This window comes from Pan troglodytes, chromosome 18, assembly GCF_028858775.2.
Source record: "Pan troglodytes isolate AG18354 chromosome 18, NHGRI_mPanTro3-v2.0_pri, whole genome shotgun sequence".
Classification (NCBI taxonomy): domain Eukaryota; kingdom Metazoa; phylum Chordata; class Mammalia; order Primates; family Hominidae; genus Pan; species Pan troglodytes.
The window spans coordinates 27,140,301-27,163,151 of record NC_072416.2 but is presented as its reverse complement, the minus strand read 5'-3'; the positions used below and the strand labels follow the sequence as shown (position 1 = coordinate 27,163,151).

Below are 22,851 nucleotides of genomic sequence, written 5' to 3'. Positions count from 1 at the left end.
GCGTAACCAAGAATTAGAAAACTTCAAATATAAATTTCATGGGAAATGAACTTAAATATAATAACTACAAGTTCCTTGCAACTAGATTACTGATATAGTCAGAACAAACATCCAAAGCCCTAAGAGGGCTTCTTTTCAAAGGACAACCAATATCATCAGCAGGTTCTTGGCTCTAGCACTTCTACTTTTGTGGAACTCCAAATCTCAGTAACACCGTCATTCTTTAGTTTAGTCCGAAATGCTGAACATGTGAATGGAGAAAAAGCTGTTATTCGGAATGAAGATATTCTGTCTCTCCTAGTCCCTAAACGTTAGTTGAGTATTACAATCCCTGCACTCACAGAAATTATTACTGAGGAAGATAGACTAAAAATTAAATTATGACGTTATGAATAAAGAGAAAATGGTTTTCTAATAAGGAATGAATAGTGGAATACAACTTCAGATAGAATGTTGATTCCAAGAAAGCCCCTTGGAGGAACTTCTACTGGATACTTAAAGACTGAGAACCCAGCCAGATACGGGAAAAAAACTGGTTGAGGACTATTTCAGGCAAAGGATAAAAAAAGCATGTGGAAAAATGACACGAAACGGCTTGAAGAGCCTAAGAAAATAAAAGAGAAGAATGACAGAAAGGTATAGACCATACACTGATTTATATTTTGTTTTGAAGTGCAACAGGAAGACACTGAAGGATTTTAAGCAAAGTGATTATTTGCTTTTTGTTAAAGAAAAAAAGACTACTGGCCAGGCGCGGTGGTTCACGCCTGTAATCCCAGCATTTTGGGAGGCTGAGAGGGGCGGATCACGAGGTCAGGAGATTAAGACCATCCTGGCTAACACGGTGAAACCCCATCTCTACTAAAAATACAAAAAAATTAGGAAGGTGTGGTGGTGGGCGCCTGTAGTCCCAGCTACTCGGGAGGCTGAGGCAGGAGAATGGCATGAACCTGGGAGGCTGCAGTGAGCCGAGATCGCGCCACTGCACTCCAGCCTGGTGACAGAGCAAGACTCTGTCTCAAAAAAAGACTACTGTGGCACCAATGTGGAGCACAAACTGTAGGAGAACAAGAGTAGAAACCAGGGGACTAATAACCAGGCTGCTAAAAAATCCAGGTAGAGATAATGACGACCTGTGTTATGATGTGAGAAATAAAGACAGAATGTTTGCAGGTAGGATTGACAAAGCTTGCTGATGGACCGAATATGGGGGAGATGAAGGAAATGAAGAAGAAAGAGGAATCAGGCCAGAGGAATCCCTGGGTTCCTGGCTTCAGTCATCGGATAAACAGTGATGTCACCTTCTGGGAAAACCAAGAGGGAGATGAATGGATCCTATTTTTACACTCCTTGGGCTATTTGCAATACTTGTATAAGAATGAAATTAAGAAAATGGACCTTAACTATGGTAAAAAGATTTGCTACAGAAAGAATCTGTAAAATTACCAAAAAGAAAAATTACCCAGAGATGCAAAAATGTATCCATCTCCTTTAATCACACAACCAGGCCTTTTTATTGTCATTAAGTTTACTTGCTTCACTTAAAGTTACTCTGCACAAAGTGACTATCTCTGTTCTTCCGATTATTACGCTTACCACATATGTAGGCATATTTGGCTTTTAATGTATATTAATTATTTTTAGTCATAATGCTAATAGTATTGTTATAAATGAAATTGTTCAGGCAAGGGTTATTTTCTATATACTTCAAGTAGAAGGCGCTATCTCACAGGCATTCAATTAGAGGTAGGCAATTTCCTAGATTTAGGCATGCCAATGTAGGACTATAATCTTTATCTTGGACAGTTCATGATAGCCCCAAATTCCAAGGAAGCTTTGAGTCAGAAAAACAGAGCATGGGGTGACTAGATTTTTTTAAAAGTTAATTCTAGAAATAAAACTTTGTGTCAAACACCTGACAGGAAGTTTCTGAATATGTAACAACTCAATGCACTCACAAGAGCTTTCCAAGACAGCTTATTAATTTGATTAGCACCGTACTGTGTCAAACTAAAAGGTGCCTCAATGCCCTTCAAAACAGATGTTCTAACTGACTTTTTAAATACCTGAATTACAATGATTTCTTACCCCTCAAAGTATCTTTCTAGGGGTAATAAAGACACTTTGGGGGTATTTCATTTAAAATACCTCCTTAACAAGTAGTCTGTTGGCTTCAAAAGACCCTTTCTGCTTGCCAGTTTTTTTGACCCCAGACATGAAAGGCATGGATGAAATGAAAAACAGAATGAATCCGAGAAATGGAGAGTAAGAAAGATAACAAGGGTCATTTATAAACACTTCATATTCAGCTTCCAAACCTCTCACACTTTAATTTCAGAATGAAGGATGTTTTGTTTTTTAGGGGTCGGTGTGCAGAAAAGTTTCTCATATATAACAAAGATTACTTGATATTCATTTTGAAATACAGTCTAGAAACAAGCAGGATTCTTGTCTAAAATCCATGGAATTCTGACCCAAGCGTTTCAGTCTTATCAAGATTTAAGGGTCCTACGCCAGGCACAGTGGCTCAAGCCTATAATCCCAGCACTTTGGGATGGCCTTGGGAGGCCAAGGCAGGAGAACACTTGGGCTCAGGAGACCAGCCTGGGCAACATGGCAAAACCCCCATCTCTACCAAAAAAAAAAAAAAAATTACAATAAATTAGCCGGGCATGGTGGTGTGTGGCTGTAGTCCAGCTACTTGGGAGGCTGAGGTGGGAGGATCACCTGGGCCTGGTAGGTTGAAGCTGCAATGAGCCAAAATTGTGCCATTATACTCTAGCCTGTGAGGATGTGTCTCCAAAAAAAAAAAAAAAAAAAAAAAAGATTTAAGGGACCTAAACATGCACATAATTCCAAAACTGTAAGGAAATGTTTTACAGAAACATGGTAGATTACGGATTTTAAAATTATAAGAATGAAATTAAGAAACTGGACTTTAACTGTGATAAAAAGATTACCATAGTTTTCTTTAGTAAATATGTTGAATATCGGTGCTAAAACCAAATGGCATTCTACTCAACTGCCTTGTGACATTGGATACTATTTCCCATAAAACTAGTTAAGTAGCTACCACCAATATCTCTTTCTCTCTTAATTTGAGGACTGCATAAAATACACATTTTCTCCCTCAAAGCTCCCTTTTCTTAACAAACCGAACATCAAAGCTTTCTCCAATAAAGGGCAGTTCACATAAATATAAAAAAGAAAATGTGCTGGGCAAAAACACATTCCTGGCTTTCTGGGTTTGAATTACGTATCATTTATTTCCTGGGCTAGGAAAAAAAAATTGGTTACACAAAGTCACAAAACTCTTAAATTTCCGGACAGGATTCTTTTAACTATAACTTACCCAGTCTAAAGTTGCATTCACATGCCTGTAATCCCAGCCCTTTGGGAGACCCAGGTGGGTGGATCACTTGAGGCCAAGAGTTTGAGACCAGCCTGGCCAGCAAGACAAAACCCCATCTCTACTAAAAATACAAAAATTAGCTGGGTGTAGTGGCGCATGCCTGTAGTCCCAGCTACTTGGGAGGCTGAAGCATGAGAATCGCTCAAACCAGGGAGGTGGAGGTTGCAGTCAGCTAAGATGGTGCCACTGCACTCCAGCCTGGGTGACAGAGTGAGACTCTGTTTCAGAAAAAAAAAAAAAAAAAAGCTGCATTCAATTGTTGGGTCGAAAAGATGGATAACGCCTAGCCCTAATGATTCGATTGTGTAATACTCCAGTAAAATATGAAACCTGAATATATGACGATTAAAATTGCCTTAATATCCTTTAATTCCATTCATATTGTCTCTCCTCTCATTCATAAATACTCAATATGTCAAGATGGCCCAAACTTCTTATAAACCCATCTGTTCTGTGAAATGTGACTGTTGTAGTTAAGGGATGCTTGTGAGGCACTTAAATAAAGCTATTTCTCAACTGTTCATGACCACCACCAGTTTTTCCTCTCCTTAGGCAGAGGATTACACATAGCTCCAATTATCAAAGGGTATGACACTTGTTTTTAAAAGGTGGGGAAGCAGACAGTATTTTCACATAATATCATTTGAGCAAATAAATTCTTCCTTAATATTTGTGAGTCATGATATGCCAGCACTGCTGTTCCTTAACCTAATACAATTATACTTAGGTCTGCATTGTAAATGGAAAACTGGTCTTCTACATGACAAGATTTACTCTACCTAAACTACAGGCTGGAGGTGGGGGACCTCCCATTTCAACTAAAAGAATCCATGTCACACCTTAAGTGTGATAAAAATTTAGTGACCAAAAAAATACCCTAACCTAATTGTAACTTCACTTCTTCTCATTCCATCAGTAACTTTTAGAACGCCGAACTGCTAAAAAATACACATCAGCATTACTGATCTGAGAAAAAGAAACCAAAACAAGTTCAGAGTCAGGAAAGACTGCTTGTCACACTTATCTACTGTTAAGTTCCCAATATTATCAAAATACTTTTGAAAAGGAGAAAGAATCTAACGATTCTTATCAGTGGCTTATTTGTACTCTATGGTAGCAGCCTATTTTTCAGTACCTTAGTATCAACAGTCACGTAAAATCTAGCAACTACTACTTTAAAAAAAATCAGTACTTTTGATCTTCACCGAATTGATAAATCTTAAGAGTAATGTGATGAACTAACAGTTTAACTACTTAATTGCCGTATTACTAATTCTGGAATTGACACACAAGACAAGAGCGGTGACATCAGAACATTTCAAGATCCAAAAACAATTCCAATACTGATTAAATCCTCAAAAATATTAAAGTTCAGATCCCTTCTCCACAACACAGGCAAGCAACTCCAAATAAATAAATGCGAGGAGGGAGGAAGGCAGGACATAAAATTTGCCATCAAACTCCACAACGTTGTTAGGTTAGAAAATTGTTTTTTTGTTTTTTGTTTTTTTGCTGATTGAACAAACAAGCTTTGCACAGGCTCTCCTGCCCTCCTGATGGAAAATAAGTTAGAAAACGCCCTAAGACAAGCACTCAAAGAGTCTAGATAGCTATCCCCCTCTCCTCCCTCCCTCATTTTAAAAAACAGCGAAAAGAATAATCAGGCTTCCACGTTTTGGGTTAGCCTGTTACAGATGACCCAAGTATGCAGAAATAAAATAAACCAGTGAAACTCCAAGGCCAACTGCTGCAAACCTTGGCTATCAATGAAAGTTGTATCCAAAGTACTAGAACGAACAGTCCCCACTAGAGACATAATGGCGGTTAGCTTCCTGCCAGGCACCTTCTAGCTAGTATCTCTCTCCAGCCACCAAATATCTTAAGACCAAGCGGCCCTTACCTTCTTTCGTCTGCGCATTGGTGATCTGCAGGTCGCAGTCGGCAGCTTTCAGCTTCTCTCTCCCCATAATCTGCTTCTTTAAGTCGCAGAGGGAGATGTGGAGCCCATCAAAGGTGACGGTATCATAGTTGAGTTTAGAGGAAAATTTATAATGCACACAGGACATGGTGCCAAGGGATTCCTAAGGTTCAGCGAGGAGACGTGGACACTCTCAATATACGTATATTTATAAACTTTAAGAGCAAAATATGTACACACAAAACACTCAAAGACACCGAAGGACCCTAAGGCCTCAGATTAAATACCCCCCAACCACAAGCAGGGGTTCGTCAGAACAATAATCCAGAGACCCCCCGATACTCAGAATCACTTCATGGGGGAGGAGGAGGACGAGGACGGGGAAGAGGGGAAATCGAGAATCCGCCAACGGGCACAATGTCACCCGGCTGGGTCCCCCTCGCTCATGCTAAGGGGCCGGCAGAGACGGGGGGGCTGGCGGTGCAGTCAGTAGCGGTCAGTCCACACGTTAAGAGTCCGAGCGACCCCACGGGGTCAGGGGTCCATAGCGCGGCCGCACCTCCCGGCGGGTCGGTCTCTCCGTGGATTGGGGTGACCCAGGCCCCGGGAGAAGATTGAGGGGAGAGGGCCTAGGCCCGGAGTCCACGAGCGGCCTCACGCCTCCTCCTGGCTTCCGGACGACCGGCGTCAGCTTCCCCAGGCCCAGGCCCAGGCCCCCACCGCACACAAACCCCTGGCGCCTGCTCCCCGGAGGCCACGAGCGGCCCCGCGGCCTAGGCCGAAAACGCGCGGTCGGCGGAGGAGAGGCCTTCCCGCAGGCCGCCCCCGGCTCCGCCTCCCCCCGCCGCCGCCGCCGCCTCGGACACAAAGCCGGCGCTAGGCCTCGGCGAGGCCTCGGAGCACTTCCTCACCACCCCGGGCCCCAGCCGGCGGCCGGGTGGCTTCGGCGGACCCCGGGGACACCGCCGAGGCTCCCTGACGCTTCCTCTCTCCGGATCCTCCGCGCTTCGCTCGCCTTTCGTTTCCGTCGCCTTGAGGCCCGGAACCGCGAAAACACGCCCGCAAGCTGCTGGGCAGCGGCTAGGGCTTCTCCGGCTCCCTTTTTGTGTTGCCCCACTGCCGCTCGGGGGCCCTCACCGAGCGGCGGCGACACCTCCAAGCCAGGCACTATGGCGGACGCGGCCTGGCTTCGGACGAGCGCCCCACTGCGGGGTCTCTTAAGCAGGGATTGCACGGGCGGCGCGCGCGAGGCGGGGCTGGCGTGCGCGGATAGGCGGGCCGAGAGGCGGGGCGGCTGACGTCACAAAGCGCACGGCCCGCCCACGTGACCCCGCGCTTTGTGACTCCAAAGCGCGGAAACTGAAAGAGCAGGGACAACGGGAAGAACCATCTGCTTAAAAAGGGAGGGGGGTTGCGCGTCAGGAGGACCGGCTCACAGGGAGGCTCGGTGGGGAGAACTCGCCTTGCAGGGGCTGCGTGCAGTTTCCACTGCAAAGTGGCTTGCCTAGGGGTGGCCGGCTAACTCCCCCTTCCCCACAGGCCCCGTCAGCTCCTCTAAGCCTCCCAATTTAAGTGAGCATTATGGTTGCTACGCAGAAAACTATGGTTGCTATGCAAGCGCTCCCTAGCTGCTGCTTCCAATAAACTGGCTACCCTATACTCTTGACAAGTGGAAATCGTGGAGCAGCCGCTGCCAAGAACTGATAACAGCCACCAGCACCATACAGATTTATTGAGCTCTTACTATGTGCTAGGCACAGGGCTGATCGCATAACAACATTGCCAGGCTCAGCAGCCACGTTGTCTGGGTTGGATCCCTGGCTGTGGGGGGGCTCTAGATTTAACCCCTCTGTGCCTGGGTCTCCTTGGCTGTAAAATGCCATTAAAAATAGTACTTGGTTTACTTGGATTAAATAAATGCACATAAATCCATAGTCTAAGACCATGCCGGTGCATTGACGTGGCTCAATGCACCGAAATATTAATAGCTGTAGCTCAATAAATGTCAATTTAACAACAAAAACCCTACGTGGTCAACATGACATTATTTCCGATTTATAGATGATGGAACTGAAGCTAGCAATCATGTACTTTCTGAATTTGCAGAAGGGGATGCCTGCTCAGTGGCAGGGTCCCGATTCCATTCCTAAGCGCAAATGCCAGGAACAGTGACAAGAACCCCCTCAGTAGATTGGAATTTTTTTTTTTCCTTTGGGCATGGGGACGTTATTACATTCAGAAAAAATCATAATATAATAAAATTACATTCATAAACGATAGTCATTATCGTTTACAATCCATGTTCCTCATCCTCTCTGAATTTTACAGGCTAGGCTCAGTGAATTTAGGCAACTGAGAATAAGATCCTATAGCCAAGAAGTAGCAGAGTTTCCCAGGGACTTCCTGCAAGTACACTCCAAATTCTTACTGAACGTGATTTAAAATTAATCACCATCCTGCCAGAAAAGCCTTCCTAAGGCCATCTTTTTAAAATAAGATGGCGATCTTTCTCTATCCCTTTAGTCTTTTCTTCCTAGCACTTGCAGATAGTTGACAGTTACACATTTACTTTTTAATTATCTATCTCCCCCAACCCCTACCTTCGGCTGACAATAGGAATCTTATCTTTATATTTGTTTTTGCTGTATCCTCAGCTCTTAGAACATAGTAGGTGCTCAATAAATACGTGCTGAATAACTGGATACATTTTTACGTGATCCATAGAGATGTCGTGGCAATAAAATTTTGGCCGTAGTCAAGGGCAGCTCTAGAGATACCATTACAATTTAACTCAACCACACACATCAGTACTTTTCATATATAACAAGTTTCTTCCACTTTTACCTCTTTGTTATTTCACCAATAACTTATTGCTGCCAGGTCCTCTTCAGGTTGGTTGCTTTTTTCTTAAAAGCCTCTGTGTGAATGAAAGGGCGAGGGCTATCTCTAGTGAAAGAAAAACTCGATGAGAAAATTGCAAGCCGTCATGGAATTCACTCCGAAGCGGAGAATCTGTTCCTTTGGCCCGTCTGTGGCCGACCCCTTTATATACTGAATGCCTAATTTAATCAGCGTGGTGCATCATGGGATCTCAAAGTGGGCCACACCCTCAGGATATGACAGAGTGGATCATAACCTAATCTGCGGGGGGGATGTCCTTGGAAAGAATGTTGTCTATTGGTCCAACCGTTCTCATCTGCCAAAAACTTTGTTCAACCTTGATATTCTCACTTACGACCCCTTTATATACTGAATGCCTAATTTAATCAGCGTGGTGCATCATGGGATCTCAAAGTGGGCCACACCCTCAGGATATGACAGAGTGGATCATAACCTAATCTGCGGGGGGGATGTCCTTGGAAAGAATGTTGTCTATTGGTCCAACCGTTCTCATCTGCCAAAAACTTTGTTCAACCTTGATATTCTCACTTACAGAGGCCTCACTTCATATCACATCAAACAGGTCAAAATGCATTCACCACCTGCAATAAGCCTATGACTTGAGTTGCCTGACTAATTGACACAATGCTACATTTGGTCCATTTCACTGAATTCCTTTACTAATCTTCATTTTGCAGTTTTCTTTTTTTTTAAAAAAAAAAATCTTTTTATTTTCTTTTTTCTTCAGTGAGCTGAATTGTAAATTTTGCCGTTTTCTTTGGGTAATATGGAGCTGGTCTCCCTGCCGCTTCTCTCCCCTACCAATATTTTTGTAAGCCCTGAAAAAGCCTTTTGTACTATCCTACAGTGAATGAAGCATTCCTGTCTAAGCTTCTCATAATGTAACAATTCTGGAGCTCCCATGTCCCAGGATTTCAAACCTTTGCCATTCTCAAACCCAGTATAGCCTCATACCATTGACCATAGACAGTTAGTAAACTCCTTAACTTATTTTCTTATGTCAAAATTCAGTTCCAGCAAGCGGAATTGGGAGATCCAAGGAGCTCTGCCTGCCTGCTGTCTGTAGTGAACTACTCAAGCTCAGGAAGTCGGAATGAGATCTATTTCATGGAGGCTGTTCTCTTTTTGTTTGTTTAATTATTAGTAGTATTATTTTGGAGTCCGGGTCTTGCTCTGTCACCCAGGCTGGAGTGCAGTGGTGCAATCACAGTTCACTGTAACTTTGAACTCCTGGGATCAAGCAATCCTCCTGCTTCAGGCTCCTGAGTAGCTGGGACTATAGGCTTGTGCCAACATGCTCGGCTAATTTTTAGTTTTTTCAGTAGTGTCAGAGCCTCACTATGCTACCCACCCTGGTGTCAAACTCATGGCCTCAAGCAGTCCTCCCGCCTTGGCCTCCCAAAGTGCTGGGATTACAGGCCTGAGCTTGTGCCTGGTCCCACGGAAGCTGTTCTATGCTTGTATATTGAATGTAATCTTAAAAATGCACTAACAAGGCCAGGCATGGTGGCTCACGCCTGTAATCCCATTACTTTGGGAGGCCCAGGCGGGTGGATCACCTGAGGTTAGGAGTTTAAGACCGGCCTCGTCAACATGGTGAAACCCTGTCTCTACTAAAAATACAAAAATCAGCCTGGCACACTGGTGCACACCTGTAATCCCAGCTACTGGGGAGGCTGAGGCAGGAGAATCACTTGAACCCAGGAGGCGGAGGTTGTGGTGAGCCGAGATCTTGCCACTGCACTCCAGCCTGGGCGACAGAACGAGACTCCATCTCAAAAAAAAAAAAAAAAAAAAAAAAAAAAAAAAAAAAATTCTAAGCCTCTGTGTTGTCAGTCCAATTCACAGAAGGTAGATACATCCCTTACATCACACTGTATTTTCTCCAGAGAGTTGATTGCTTTTATGTTGCCTTTCTATTTTATTTAATATTTCAGCCTACAGTTGTTGGGGTATTTTTTATTTTTTTGCAGTTTATGTAATACAGTCCATCGACCGGCAGGGTGCTGTGGCTCATGTCTGTAATACCAGTACTTTGGGAGGCTGAGGTGGGAGGATAGCTTGAGCCGGGGAGTTTGAGGCAGCAGTGAGCTATGATCGTGCCACTGCACTCCAGCCTAAGCAACAAAGGGAGAACCTGTCTCCAAACAAACAAACAAAAGTCCATTGACCTTTCTCCCTTTATGGTTTTTGCTTTTGCTTTGAGAAATGGCTTGTAGCCCACTCAGCACTCACCTTAGATATTTTTTTGCTATATTTCCTTCTAGTTTATATATAGCTTCATGATTTTAAACTCCATAATCAATTTGATTTTTTTTGGTATATAGGGTATAATATAGAACGAAGATCATTGTATTCCCTTTTTCACTGTGAAGTATATTGTTAATAAAGAGTCCATGAGTGGTGGCTCACACCTGTAATCTTAGCACTTTGGGAGGCCAAGGTGGGAGGATCACTTGAGCCCAGGAGTTTGAGACCAGCCTGGGCAATATGGCGAAAACCCATCTCTACAAAAAATTAATAACTTAATCAGGCGTGGTGTCGCATGCCTATAGTACCAACTACTCAGAAGACTGAGGTGGGAGGATTGCTTGAGCCTGGGAGGTTGAGGCTACAATGAGCTGTGATTGTGCCACTGCACTCCAGCCTGGGTGACAGAGTGAGACCCTGTATCAAAAATAAATAAATAAATAAATAGAAAAGGGACAAAATATATATCTCGCTCTGTTGTCCAGGCTGGAGTACAGTGACACAATCTCGTCTCACTGCAACCTCCGCCTCCCGGGTTCAAGCGATTCTCTTGCCTCAGCCTCTTGAGTCACTGGGATTACAGTTCAGCACCACGCCGGACTAATTTTTGTATTTTTGGTAGAGACGGGGTTTCACCACTTTGGCCAGGCTGGTCTCAAACTCCTGACCTCAAGTGATCCGCCTGCCTCGGCCTCCCAAAGTGCTGGGATTACAGGCGTGAGTCACCATGCCCAGCCTTATTTTAATTTTTTTTAATGTTTAATTTTTGTCGGTACATAATATACTCTTTTTTAGAGCAGTTTCAGGTTCACAGAAAAATTGAGTGGAAAGTATAGGGTTCCCATATGCCCCTCTCCCCTCATACAGTTTCCACTATTGTTAACATTTTGCATTGATGTCATATATTTGTTAGGATTGATGAGTCAGTATTGATACATTATTAACTAAAGTCCACAGTTCATATTAGGGGTTACCTTTTGTGTTGTGCATTCTGTGGATTTTGGCAAATGTATAGTGACATATAAAAATTCCCCTGTGTCCTTCCTAGTCATCCCTCCTTCCTGTTGCTGACAAAGGGATCCCCATCCAGACCTCAAGATAAGGTTCTTGGATCTGGCACAGGAAAGAATTAAGGATGAGTCTCAGAGTACGGTGAGAAGAGATAGTGTGTTGAAAGCTGCTTCACTGCAGAGTGGGGCATCCTCAGAAAGCAACAGGACGAATGCACTGTCTTTATTTTAAACTCTTCTAATATAGGGTCTTCTCTATGTGAAAGCTAAGCTGTGTCTATGTGCTAGTAGGCTGGCAGCATAACAAAATTTATTACCTTGTTGATTTAAAGAAAGTTATCCTCGGCATTTTAGTGCGTAAGTATATCAAAAAGCATGACTATAATGGTTGTAAAATCATATATTGTTATGAGAGATCGGGACATCTGGACATTTTGTTGTTGGAGGAGTTTGTCCTTGCAGGCATTACTAAGCTGTTTCTTCAGTTGTAAACATCTTATGACCATGAGCCGTGACCAGCAGAGAATGTGCCTTGCTAGTTTTAAGATGGAGTCTGTTTTAAAATGGTGACACTGGCCGGGCACAGTGGCTCACGCCTGTAATCGCAGCACTTTGGGAGGCCGAGGCAGGTGGATCACCTGAGGTCAGGAGTTTAAGACCAGCCTGGCCAACATGGTGAAACCCCATCTCTACGAAAAATACAAAAATTAGCTGGGCATGGCGGTATGGACCTGTAATCCCAGCTACTCAGGAGGCTGAAGCAGGAGAATCACTTGAATCTGGGAGGCAGAAGTTGCAGTGAGCTGGGATTGTGCCATTGCACTCCAGCCTGGGTGACAAGGGTGAAACTCTGTCTCAATAAATAAATAAATAAGGTGTTACCCTGGCTCTCCTATGCTACTGTTTCCCCAACCCTCCCTTCCACCCCAGACCTCAAGCAATCATTGATTTCTTTACTGTCTCCATAGTTTTGCCTTTTCTAGAATGTCATATAGTTGGAATCATAGATGAAGTCATACAGCCTTTTCAAATTGGAGTAGTTCACACTTATGGATAAGCAGCAAGAACATAAGAAACCTCTATGTACCCTTTACTCAGATTCAGCAATTGTTTACCTTTTTTTCCCATTTTGGTTTTTTTTTTCCTTTTTTTTTTTTTTAGAGGCAAAATCTTGCTCTGTCACCCCAGCTGGAGTGCAATGGCACTATCATAGCTCAGTGCAGTCTTGACCTCCTGGGCTCAAGCAATCCTCCCACTTCAGCCTCTCGAGTAGCTGGGACTACAGGCTCCAGCCACCACACCCAGGTAATTTTTTTTTTTTTTTTTTTTTTTTTTTTTTTGTAGAGATGGGATCTCACTATGTAGCCCAGGCTGGTTTCAAACTCCTGGGCTCAAGTGATCCTCCCCCATCAGCCTCCAAAAGTGCTGGGTTTACAGCCATGAGCCACCATGCTCTGTCTTGTCCCAGTCCTTTTTTTTTGTTTTTGAGACAGAGTCTCACTCTGTCACCTAGGCTGGAGTGCAAAGGCGCCATCTCGGCTCACTGCAACCTCCGACTCCCAGGTTCAAGCGATTTCTCATGTCTCAGCCTTCCAAGCAGCTGGGACTACAGGTATGAGCCACCATGTCCAGCTAATTTTTTGTATTTTTAGTAGAAAAGAGATTTTGCCGTGTTGACCAGGCTGGTCTCAAACTCCTAACCTCAAGTGATCTGCCCCCCCCAACCCCTGCCCCTTGGCCTCCCAGAGTGTTGGGATTATAGGTGTGAGCCACCGTGCCTGGCCCCATTTTTTTTTTAGTTAACCATTTGTCCCCTGCTCTTCTTCATATAGGTATATCTGGATCTCTCTGAAAGGATTTTGCAGACACCACGCCTCTTTATCCCTAAAAAAATCCATGTATATTTCTTGAGAACAAAGGCATTTATCTTACACATTACACTTATCAAAATCCAGAGGTGTAACATTGATACAGAACTATTACCCGATCCACAGTTCTGATTCGAATTTTGCCACCCACTAATGTAATTTATCTCTTTTTTTTTTTTCTGGTCTTTGAGCCATTCCTGGATCACACATTGCAATTAGTTGCCATGTCTCTCAAATCTCCCTTAGTCTGAAACATTTTGTTAGCCTCCGTCTTCTGAATTTTTTTTTTTTTCTGAGACAGGGGCTTGCTCTGTCACTGAGGCTGGAGTGCAGTGGCATGACCACTGCAGCCTCAAACTCCCTGGCTCAAGTGATCCTTCTTCCTTAGCCTCCTGAGTAGCTGGGACTAAGGCATGTGCCACCACGCCTGGCTAATTTGTAATTTCTTTGTAGAGACAAAGAGTCTCGCTGTGTTGCCCAGACTGGTCTTGAACCCTTGGCTTCAAGCAATCCTCCCTTTTCAGCCTCCCACAGTGTTGGGATTACAGGCATGAGCCACTGCACTCGGTAGTCTTTTGATATTTTTGAAGAGTACGGGATAATTCATGTATATTTATGTCTCTTGATTTGGTTTAATGTTTCCTCATAGTTGGATTTAGGGTTTGAATACCTGGCAGAAAAACCACAGAATTGATGTGTCCTACTCAGGGAATCATTGCAGCAGGGAGTCCGTGATGGCTACTTATTATTGATGATGTTATTTTTATTTATTTTTTTCTTTTCAGAGACAGAGTCTCCTTTTGTTGCCCAGGCTGGTACAACTGTAGTTCACTGTAACCTCAAACTCTTAGACTCATGCAATCCTCCTACCTAGGCCTCTCAAAGCTTGGGATTTTGAGAACAAAGACATTTTCTCTTACACATTACATTTATTTATTACATTACTTATTTACTTACTACATTACATTTACCAAAATTCAGAGATGTAACATTGATACAGAACTATTATCCAATCCACAGTTCAGATTTGAATTTTGCCACCCACGAATGTAATTTATCTCTTTTTTTTCTGGCCTTTGATCCAATTCTGGACCACGAATTGTAATTATATCATTACATTTGCATGAGGCATGAGGCACCACACCCAACCTATTTTTGATTTTTAAATAAGGTTGTTTTGCTGGTTTTATCCACTCTACAGATATTACCCCTTTGTAATTAATAAGTAATTTGTGGGGAGATACTTTGAGACTATTTGAAGACCTTGTTCCTCATCAACTTTTCACTCATTAGTCTAGCATTCATTGAAGAGTCCTACCTGAACAATGATTACTACGGCAGTTGCAAAATAGTGATTTTTCTAAGTCCATCATTCCTTTTTAATTTTTTAGTTGTTAGTTTAGATATACTTTGATGAATAGAAATGTTTAAGTATAATGTCAAATTTGAAAGATGTTCCTTTATAGGCAGTGCATTTAGTCTATTCTAAAAGCTTTTAAGTTTACCATTCATATTTAATTCTTTTGTCTAGCTGAGTTCAGTTTTGTTTATGGCATGAACTGCGGGTTCTGTTTCATTTTACTTTCCACATATGGATATCCAAATGTCTCAGCACCTGTCATTTGATAAGTCTTCTGTTTTCTCCTGGATTAACATTTTTTTTTCTCCAAATAGTCAACTGTGTTTTTTTGGATTAAAACTATAATAATTCAGCTGGGTATGGTGGCTCTTGCCTGCAATCCCAGCACTTTGGGAGGCTGAGGCAGGTGGATCACTTGAGGCCAGGAGTTCAAGTCCAGCCTGGGCAGCATGACAAAACCTGTTTCTACTAAAAATACAAAAATTAGCCAGGCATGCTGGTGCACACCTGTAATTCCAGCTACTTGGGAGTCTGAAGAATGAGAATTGCTTGAACCCTGGAGGGAGAGGTTGCAGTGAGCCAAGATCACGCCACTGCACTCCAGCCTGGGCCACACAGCGAGACTCTGTCCCAAATAATAATAATAATAAAGTATAATAATTCACTGAAAATCATCTCTCCCAAAAGTAACCCGTACTATTCTTCCAATAGCACCGATTTTCGAATTTAATGGTTTTTTTTTGTTTTTTGGTTTTTTTTGTGAGAGTTTCTGTCTGTCATCCAGGGTAGAGTGCAGTGGTTCAACCATAGCTCACTGTAAATTCAAACTACTCGGCTCAAGTAATTCTCTTGTCTTAGCCTCCCTAGTAGCTGGGACTACAGCTGTGTGCCAACATGGCTGGCTAATTTTTTTTTTTGTATTTTTTGTAGCAACAGGAGTCTTGCTATATTGCCTAGGTTGGTCTTGAACTACTAGGCTCAAGCAATCTCCCAACTTCAATCTCCCAAAGTGCTGGGATTGAGCCACCACTCCCGGCATTTCTTAAAATTTTAAAGGGGTTAAAAAAAAAAAGCAAAGAAGAATAATAGTTCATGAAATGTGAAATATTTCCTACTTAGCCCTTTACAGAAAAAGTTTATTGACCCTTTTTCTAAATATTTTTCCGCCATTCCAGTTTGATAAATGACTAGCTGAACTTATAACATTTACCAAAAGTTTGTTTTTTTTTTTTACTATATTTTATGATGGTTTAATCACATGGGATGATTTTAGTTTTTAGAAGATTTTTACAATATTATAGTTGACTGCTTTTTGTTTTGCCTTCTCAGCAGCCTTTTAAAGAATGTTCTGCAAGTATTATGGCTCAAGCCTGTCATCCCAGCACTTTGGGAAGATGAGGTGAGAGGATCGCTTGAGCTCAGGAGTTCAAGACCAGCCTCGGCAACATAGGGAGACCCCCATTTCTACCAAAAATTAAAAAATCAGCAGGGCGTGGTGGTGTGCACCTGCAGTCCCAGCTACTTGGGAGGCCAAGGTGAGAGGATCACTTGAGCCGAGGAGGTTGAGGTTGCAGTGAACTATGATCTTGCCACTCCGCTCCAGCCTGGGAGACAGAGCAAGACCCTGTTTTGTTTTGTTTTGTTTTGTTTTGTTTTGTTTTCAGATGGAATTTCCCTCTGTTGCCCAGGCTGGAGTGCAGTGGCGTGATCTTGGCTCACTGCAACCTCTGCTTCCCAGGTTCAAGCAATTCTTCTGCCTCAGCCTCCTGAGTAGCTGGGATTACATGCATGAACCACCACGCCAAGCTAATTTTTATATTTTTAGTAGACATGGGGTTTCACCGTGTTGGCCAGGCTGGTCTCCAACTCCTGACCTCAAGTGCTCTGCCTGCTTGGCCTCCCAAAGTGCTGGGATTACAGGCGTGAGTCACTGCGCCAGGCCTAAATGAGACCCTGTCTCCTAAAAGAAAAAAAAAATTCAATTTGTAGAAATGTAAAGTAATAAATTAAGTCATCATATGAATAGATTTTGTGAAAATTGATGTGAAAAATCCATTGTTTTCCCACTATTCATTTAATTCAAAACTCATTCAATTTGCAAAATTTAAAAGTTTGACAATACCATGTGTGAGAGTTGGAGACCAGACCAATTGTTTCCCAAAGTGATTATTCCAATATACATTCCATCACTGGTGGGGGATGTATCCCAGTGATGGCATATATATTGGAACGATCACTTTGGGAAACAATTTGGCATTTTCTAGCAAATTTGAACACTCCTATACTCTATGTAATTTCATTCTTGCTTATATACCCATGGTAAAATTTAACTCTAGCAACTTTGAGCATTCCTTTACCCTATGAATCAGTAATTCTATTCTTGGTTCTATACCCGAGGTAAAATTTAACTATACTTGCACAAGAATTCATGGAAGCTGTCTTTTTAAGACAAAAATCTGGAAAGCTGGGCATGGTGACACGTACCTATAGTCCCAGCTACTCAGGAGGCTGATGCAGGAGGATTGCATGAGCCCGGGAGGCCACCACTGCACTCCAGCCTGGGTGCCCAGAGAGACTCTGTCTCAAAAAATAAAAAATAAATAAAAATTTAAAAAAGGCTGGGCATGGTAGCTCATGCCTGTAACTGTAATCCCAGCACTTTGGGATGCCAAGGCAGGAGGAGGATTACTTGAGCTCTGGAGTTCTACATTAGTCTGGGCAACATGGTGAAATCCTATCTCTATAAAAAATGCAAAAATTAGCCAGGCGTGGTGGTGCTCGCCTGCAGTCCCAGTTATTTGTGAGGCTGCAGTGGGATGATTGCTGGAGCCCGGAAGGCTGAAGGTGCAGTGAACTATGATAATCCCACTGCACTCTAGTCTGGGTGTCAGAGTGATACCTAGTCTCAAAAAAAAAAAAAAAAAAAAAAAAAAGCTGGAAACAACCCAAACACCCATCAACAAGAAAAGATTGTTGTGGTCTATCCAGATAATGGGATATCATACAGCAGTGAAATAAATGAAATATAGCTACATGTAATAACATGGTGGTGAAATCTTTTTAGCTCATCTGGGTCCACAAAGCAAGTATCCAAAGATGACATAACTTTTTAATGAATTTCAAAGACACATAAAACTGAGCAATACATTATTTAGCTAGGCATACCTCTTTTTAATTTAATTTAATTTTTTTTTAGAGACAGAGTCTCGCTCTGTTGCTCTGGGTTCAAACAATCTTCCTGACTCAGCCTCCTGAGTAGCTAGGACCCACTCAGTTAACTAATTTTTTTTTTTTTTTTTTTTTTTAGAGACAGGGTCCCACTACGTTGCCCAGAATGGTCTTGAACTCCTGGCCTCAGGGGATCCTCCTGTCTTGGCTTCTGGAAGTGCTGGGATTACAAGCAAGAGCCATGGCACTTAGACCTTAATACTTATTTTAAAAGGGTGACTAAACAACACAAAATTCAGGGGCTGGGCGTGGTGGCTCACACCTGTAATCCCAGCACTTTGGGAGGCTGAGGCAGGCGAATCTCTAGAGGTCAGGAGTTCGAGACCAGCCTGGCCAAAATAGTGAAATCCTGTCTCTACTGAAAATACAAAAATCAATGGGGTGTGGTGGCGCTTGCCTGTAATCCTAGCTACTCCGGAGGATGAGGCAGGAGAATCACTTGAACCCGGAAGGCAGAGGCTGCAGTGAGCTGAGCTCGCACCACTGCACTCCAGCCTGGGTGACAAAGTGAGACTCTGTATCAAAAAAAAAAAAAAAAAAGGCCGGGCGCGGTGGCTCATGCCTGTAATCCCAGCAGTTTGGGAAGCCGAAGCGGGCAGATCACCTGAGGTCGGGAGTTCAAGACCAGCCTGACCAACATGGAGAAACCCCGTCTCTACTAAAAATACAAAATTAGCTGGGCATGGTGGCACATGCCTGCAATCCCAGCTACTTGGGAGGCTGAGGCAGGAGAATCATTGAACCCCCTGGGAGGCAGAGGTTGTGGTGAGCTGAGATCGTGCCACTGCACTCCAGCCCGGGCAACAAGAGCGAAACTATGTCTCAAAAACAAACAAACAAACAAACCCCCCCCAAACAAACAAAATTCAGGATGGTGATTACCTCTGAGATGGAAAGATGAGATAGGAGGAAACCATCTGCTCCCTCCATGTCCCCTCCCAGAGATGTGAGTTGTTGGTAATGATGTTGTTCTTGGGTGAGTGAGTGAGTTCACAAGTGTTCATTATTTTACCATAAATAAATAAAGAAAAAATAATTAAACTAACAGAGAGTCATGCCTAGGGCAATGATGATGAGGTGTTATGACATTAGGATTATGATTAATTCATTTATGTTTTCCTGAGTTTCCTTCTCTCCCCCCCCACGAACCGACTGCCAGCAAAGCATCTTATAAACATTCAGACAGAAAAATGTAGTTCCTTTCAAAGAAACAATAATTAGGCTAGCTCCCTAAATCTAGTTAAGATTAGATTACTCTAATTAGATTAATCCAGATTAAATTTGGCTGATCTAGTTATTTACGGTTATGGCATTAGCTGGTGGTGTTTGTGTGTGTGTGTGTGTGTGTGTGTGTGTGTGTGTGTGTGTTTGTTTTTTGAGACAGGGTCTTGCTGTGTTGCCCAGGATGGAGTGCAGTGGCACAACCACAGCTTTCTGCAGCCTCAACCTCCTCGGCTCAAGCGATCCTTCTGCCTCAGCCTCCTCTGTAGCTGGGACCACAGGCACGTGCCACCACTCCTGGCTAATTTTTAAATTTTTTGTATGGGTGGGGTCTCACTATATTGCCCAGGCTGGTCTCAAACTCCTGGGCTCAAGTGATCCTCCTGCCTCTGCTTCCCAAAGTGCTGGGATTCCAGGCCTGAGCCACTATACCCAGCAGCATTAGCTGTTTTTTCACTTAATGCTGTAACCACAAATAAAACCCATTTTTTGCTTCTGCTTTAATAAGTTGGTTCTAGTTTCCTTGCATTAGGATCAGACCAGGGACTTGGCCATCAGACTTCAGGTGATGTGGGGGCCTGGAGTGAGGTATGCCATCAGTGACCTTTCATTATCTCATGTCCTCTAGCTTCATTCCACCCCATCAAAGTGGGACTCAGAGGCTAGGAATGCTCTGGAAATGTGGAGCCTCATAAAAGTGTCCGGCGTGTGGCCATTACATGTAGACAGGCATGACAGTTTTGCTTTTTCTAGGAATTCAAGGCTTCAAGTAAACATGAAGGAGGGGCAGAAATGGGAGTGTTACTTGTACCAGAGCCAAGGCAAAACAAAAGAACCTCCAAGAAGCTGCTTGGCTCTTGGGTGAATGTGACCTACTCATTCATTCCTCCAAACATGAAATACGTCATGAGTGCCAATGTGTGACAAGCCCTGAGAGGGAGCCAGGCAATCGGTGGTGATAAGATCAAAGCCCCTGCCTGCAGGGAGTTTTCAAAAAGTAAAGGGAGTCATGTCATTTTAGAGGCTGGGCTTGAATCCTGGCTCCAACACTTGCTGTGTGACCTTGGAAAAGTTATACAACTTCTCTGGCCCGTGGTTTTCTCCACGGTCGGCTTCACCGGCCCTGTGTGACTATTCAGAAGGGCTCTGTGCTTCAGTTAATGTTCTACTGTCACTGTCTTGACCTTCTTTAGAGCAGTTTAAACACTGGGGGCCGGGTACAGTGGCTCACGCCTGTAATCCCAGCACTTTGGGAGGCCAAGGCTGGCGGATTACTTGAGGTCCGGAGTTCCAGACCAGCCTGACCAACATGGTGAAACCCCCATCTCTATTAAAAATACAAAAATTAGCCGGGCGTGGTGGCGTGCGCCTGTAATCCCAGCTACTCGGGAGGCTGAGGCAGGAGAATTGCATGAACCTGGGAGGCGGAGGTTGCAGTGAGCTGAGATTGCACCACTGCACTCCAGTCTGGGTGACAGAGTGAGACTCTGTCTCAGAAAAAAAAAATTTTTTTTAAACATGTTTTTATTTTACTCTGAGTCCCTCAAATTATGTAGCTGGATTTGGTTTCTTGATTTGTGAAACAGGGCTAAAATAGTCCCTTCCTAGAAACAAAGTAGAATGGTGGTTTCCAGGGACTGGCAGTGAGGGGTGGGGAAGAAGGAAATGGGGAAATGGTATTCAAAAAATACGGAGTTTCAGTTTTGCAAGACAAAAATTCCTAGAGATCTGTTGCACAACAATGTCAATATACTTAATACTACTGAACTGTGCACTTAAAAATGGTTGCGAGAATAAATTTTATGTGTAAAAAAAAATGATATGAAAGATAACAAAAGTACCTTCCTCATACAGCTGTTTTTGTCTTGTTTTGTTTTGTCTTTGAGACAAGATCTCATTCTGTCACCCAGGCTGGAGTACAGTGGCGCAACCACAGCTCACTGCAGCCTTGACCTCCTGGGCTCAGGTGATCCTCCCACCTCAGCCTCCCAAGTGGCTGGGACTACAGGCTCGTGCCACCACACCCAGCTAATTTTTTTTTTTAGTAGAGATGGGATCTCACTATGTTGCCCAGGCTGGTTTCAAACTCCTGAGTTCAAGCTATCCTCCCACCTGTGCGAGATTACAGGCATGAGCCACCGTGCTCAGTCCTTCATAGAGTTTTTAAGGCAATTTAATGACCGTGCCTGGTACACAAGCACCACTTAGGGGTTGTTTGGGACATAAATTCATGTGGCATGTTTCTCTGAAGTGCTTCCAACTTGGTAAACCTAACACCAACAAAACAACACCTGCTTGCATTTACCATGCATTTTCTGTTCACCATACCCTGAGCCAAACACTTTTTACTGCATTGAATTCTTAAATCTTCCCAGCAACACTGTGAATCCATCCCAATATTATCCCCATTTTATAGATGACGCAATGAAGTTTAGAGAGTTGAGGTCACACAGGAGCCATCATTTAAAATGGATGTGAGCTGGATGCGGTGGCTCATGCCTGTAATACCAGTGCTTTAGGATGCCGAGGTTGGGGGATTGTTTGACATCAGTTCAAGACCAGTCTGGGCAATAAGGTGAGATGCTGTCTCTACAACAACAACAACAACAAAAAAGTTATATTATAAAAACAAAACTACACCAGAGGCCAGGCACAGTGGCTCACACCTGTAATCCTAGCACTTTGGGAAGCCAAAGTGCTTGAGCCCAGGAGTTTGAGAACAGCCTGGGCAACAACAGTGAGACCCCGTTCCCATAAAAAATACAAAAATTAGCTGGATGTGTTGGTGCATGTCTGTAGTCCCAGCTACTCGGGAGACGGAGGTGGGAGGATCGCTTGAGCCCAGGAGGTGGAGGTTGCAATGAGCTCTGATCTTGCCACTGCACTCTAGCCTGGGTGACAGAGTGAGACTCTGTCTCAAACAAACAAACAAACAAAACAACATGAAAACCTCCAAGAAAACGGGATGTGTCTTGCCAGGGAGAGCAGTGTCTCCCCCACTCCACCAACTCCATTTTACTGCATGTGGCCAACATTTCCCGTGGAGAACAGGAGCAGAGCTGGCCCTCTGTAAACAGACCAACATATCGCCTTGTGACAGCGAGTCTCCTATTATCTTTGTTTTTATCTTGTCTCAGCTTTGAGATAAGATTCCCAGAGGGCACAGACCTTGTCTGCCTCACCTGTGTCTTCCCTAAGCTCATGGCAGGGGTTGGGGAATTATTTGTGGGGCCCCAGAATGACTCTTGATAAGTGGTTCTGTCTGGCTTCCGCAGCAGTGACAAGCTTGATAGATTAAAGCAGAGTGCTGGCCTGGAGTCTCCCCTCGCACTGCTGAGCCTCCCTGGACGAAGTGCAGACGGGGAAGCCTTCGCTCATCTAGGTCATCTCTCAGGCTTTGTGAGTGATGCTGCCAGCAAATATCTGCCCCGCCCTCCTCTCCCCGACTCTGCAACCGGGGTTGCTGGTCCTATAGGCCTGGTGCTGTACTACAGGCTTAACAGGTACTATCTCACTTATCCTTGTGATGACCTGGTGAAGGAGGCCTGATTCTTCTCCCTGTTTTACAGAGGAAGAAACCCCGGGCTTACAGAAGGAAACCTCAGGTTATATACCCCAGAGGTGGGTCCAGGGCCCCCACTAATAGTGATGGAGTCAGGGTTCAAACTCAGGGGGTGAGCTCG

At 43.7% G+C, this 22,851-nt stretch overlaps 1 protein-coding gene across 5 annotated transcripts in view; it reads right to left on the bottom strand.

The window, feature by feature from the left end:
- The window catches only part of RBBP6 (RB binding protein 6, ubiquitin ligase), a 35,360-nt gene extending 26,766 nt beyond the window's left edge, over nucleotides 1-8,594 (bottom strand). The window contains exons 1-2 of one of the 5 annotated variants that reach the window (XM_063797720.1): nucleotides 8,175-8,594; nucleotides 5,313-5,493 (exon numbers count right to left, since the gene is read on the bottom strand). In XM_063797720.1, coding sequence (XP_063653790.1) covers nucleotides 5,313-5,478 — 166 coding nt within the window. In that variant the 5' untranslated portion in view covers nucleotides 5,479-5,493; nucleotides 8,175-8,594. Of the gene's footprint in view, nucleotides 1-5,312; nucleotides 6,164-6,345; nucleotides 6,577-8,174 lie in introns of those variants that run through there. The other 4 variants (XM_016929640.4, XM_063797719.1, XM_016929643.3 and 1 more) reach the window with 4 other exon arrangements.
- Between the last annotated feature and the right edge of the window lie 14,257 nt (nucleotides 8,595-22,851).